Source organism: Misgurnus anguillicaudatus, chromosome 4 (genome assembly GCF_027580225.2).
Source record: "Misgurnus anguillicaudatus chromosome 4, ASM2758022v2, whole genome shotgun sequence".
Taxonomy (NCBI): domain Eukaryota; kingdom Metazoa; phylum Chordata; class Actinopteri; order Cypriniformes; family Cobitidae; genus Misgurnus; species Misgurnus anguillicaudatus.
This window is the reverse complement of record NC_073340.2, coordinates 6,396,944-6,400,054: the sequence shown is the minus strand read 5'-3', so window position 1 is coordinate 6,400,054 and position 3,111 is coordinate 6,396,944. Positions and strand designations below refer to the sequence as shown.

Here is a 3,111-nt window from a genome sequence, read left to right as displayed (position 1 = left end):
GATGTGTTTCCATTACCACAAACAAAATACATTTTATGTCCTTGATCATTTGTTATCCTTGTAACGGTTTATTTAATGTGTTTGAAGAAATACTTATGAATCAGTATGCATTTGAGTTATTCTATATTTTACAATCATGTGATGGGAGAAACAACTGAACCATGTTGCTTTGAAAAATGATTCACTGTTTCGAAGTGCTTGAAACACCTAAATATGGTGTCACCTGCTGGTGAAAACATTGTAAAAGCAACAAGGTCTCAGGTCTCTGTGGGTCTCCTGTTGACTCTATTTGTAGTCCAATCGTAATTAATCTTTGACAAAAGCCACTCCTCCTTCTTATACAATTTATAAAAAACAATAAATCGCCCACCTAATCTTCTCTTCAGCCCTGGTTTGACTCAGTCAAGAAATGCTGCATATTTCAACATCTTTAATGCTGTTTGGCACAGGTAATTTATACTGTAATTGATACAGTTGCTTTTCATTTTAAAATCATTAGAGTTTCATTTTTGTCACACCTTTTAGAAATGCAGTAATGTATCTTGCTTTAATGGGTTTCAGGTTTTCTCACAGTTTTATGTCCAGCGGTCAGTACAGAGGTCCTCCCAGGAGAAAATGTTGCTATATGGTGTGAACACAACATTCATGTTACTGGAAAGCTGTGCTGGTTCAAGCAAACATCTTATGCTGTACCAGTAACAATTGTGTGCATGATATACACAGAGAGTCTTCGTCAAAATGTAGAGCCACGATATGTTGGCAATTTCACAAAGAATCAGATGATCATGGATATGTACCCTAAATCCACCTCTTTAACAATACTGTCTGTGAAAGTTTCTGATTCTGGCTTCTACTTTTGTGGAGCTGTGGATTATCTAATGAAATTTGGCAATGGAACCAGACTTGATGTAAAAGGTAATCTTTTTAAGAAATACAACTAGTTCATTGTCTTGATAATGTTTATATTTATTTGTCTTTAACTCTCTTAAGCAAGTCTGCATCTGTGATATAAAGGAAATATTGAAAGACACCACTTTTTTAACGCAGCATTGGGCCAAAGGGAACAAAACCAACCTGTTAAGTTTAATTTCTGGGTTGTTTCAACCCCAAATGCTGGGTTCTTTAACCTAGTGTTGGGTCAAATATAAAAAAATGATGGGTTAATTTAACCCAATAGCTGAATTTGTCCCTTTTTGCTCCAATGCTGGGTTGAAAATAACCCAGTGCAGTTAAATGTCACTACACTAAATGACCTATAACAGTAAATTATTTTCACTTATTCAGATAAGAATATGTCAAGAAAAAATGACACAGAAACTTTGAAAAATGGTATGTTTGATATTTTATTATTGTTTTTTCATTCTAATGATGTTTTATTATTTTCATATTTTAATTCTGTTTTGTGCGATCATTTAAATGTACAAATAATCTACTCTATATTTACTTTTATAGATCATAATCAATCATCTGTGTCTGCTGATCATTGTTCTGAAAACATCTTTTTCATCCTGACATTCATATTTGGTGGATTTATTATTTTTACTTTCAATATTCTGCTCATTTTGGTTATTATCAGAAAACACAGAAGACTAAAACAGAGAAAAGGTAAACATTTATACAGTGTTTAACAAATCAAATGAATTACAGATGTACAGAATAAAAACTACAGTAAATAAATACTAAAGAAACATAAATAAATAGTGAGTAAATTTGGTATAACACATTTGATTTATCTCAAAATCAAAGCAATTTTTTCTTGTGCCGCAGCTGCTGAACACCAAGCACAACAGCAAGATTGCAAGGTAAACTTTAAAAAACAGCACACAAGGAAACATACAATTTAAAACAATTTATAAACGAGGAAAGGCAAAGCACTGTTTTTCAATTAATAATGATGTGTGCTTACTTTTGTTTTTAAATGTTTTTAATTATCCACATGCTAGCAATGCATCCCACAAAATAAATAAAACAACGATGATACAACTATTTAAATGCAATAAAATAAATGAGGTGTTATTTTTGGTAATTCTCAAGCATTTATCCAGTATTAAAAGCTGTACGGATTTGTTTTAGTTTTATGATATGCCTATTGCCTTAGTTTGTAAGTTATAATGATCAGTCTCATTGTAAAATTTTATTTTATGAATTAACTTCTGTCTGTGAAGCTTTTAAGGCTTTTTATTTTGTACTCTGTAGACTTTGGAAATAGAAAATCATACCTAGAAACTTCAGAAGAAAAATCTAGATTATAACCTTTAAAACATACTTAAACTTTTCTTTTCAGGAGCAGGACTCTGAGTCAGTGGAGTATTCTGCTGTACATTTCTCAAGAAGAGAAAGACAAACACAAACTGATACAATAGTTATGTATGAGATGTATACTGATGCCACATAACTCACTTATTCAAAGTTTTGTTCATAATAGTTTTTCATAAATAACACTTCATTGTACTGATAATAGAACTGATAGTTGTCTTGATACTCTGTTTTTTATTATATTCTAAAATATGTTTATAGTATGTAAATATATTGTGTTGCTGGTTCCTTGTTTTTTAACACAAATCTTATTAGACTTACACTGTAAAAAGTGAAAGCTGCCTTACTTAAATTTTTTTTACAATTGGTAACACTCAGTTTATGTGAAACCTTTAAGGTGAAAAATGTTTTTAAAATAGTTTTTCACTTAAACTGAGAAAAATAAAGTTGATACAACTTTTTACAGTGTATAATTGTTAAAGCATTTGCACAAATTTTTACAATAAAAATTACGTTGCTATGCTTAAACAGTTTTCACACTATACAAAAATTAAGGTTCCCAAACTGTTCTTTCCCTGGTTGTTTGGTTTCATAAAAAACTTTTCACACACAAAGAAGCTTTCTGTTGCATTAAAGGTCATTTGTTGTGAAAAAGACTATAAAAATTTAAGAAAAAAAGTATTATTTTAAGATCTGTTGACCGAAAGGTTCGGTTTGGGGAACCAGAAAAAACAAGAAAAAAATGTCAATGCACATCTGTTAAGTTTAAATGAATTACAGTGCTGTGGGTGCTTTATTATTGTTTTACTGTATAAAACCCCCCGATATAAAGACATTTAAAAACTTTATTTAAAA

The 3,111-nt window shown here is 30.6% G+C and overlaps 1 protein-coding gene across 1 annotated transcript; it reads left to right on the top strand.

Moving 5' to 3' along the window:
* Nucleotides 1-311: 311 nt before the first annotated feature.
* On the top strand, nt 312-2,445 carry LOC129421554 (uncharacterized). The gene is made up of 6 exons (XM_055177186.2): nt 312-449; nt 562-915; nt 1,285-1,329; nt 1,453-1,605; nt 1,768-1,802; nt 2,285-2,445. Exons 1-6 carry the CDS (start codon nt 410-412, stop codon nt 2,393-2,395), a joined length of 738 nt encoding a protein of 245 aa, XP_055033161.2. The 5' UTR covers nt 312-409; the 3' UTR covers nt 2,396-2,445.
* Nucleotides 2,446-3,111: the final 666 nt, after the last annotated feature.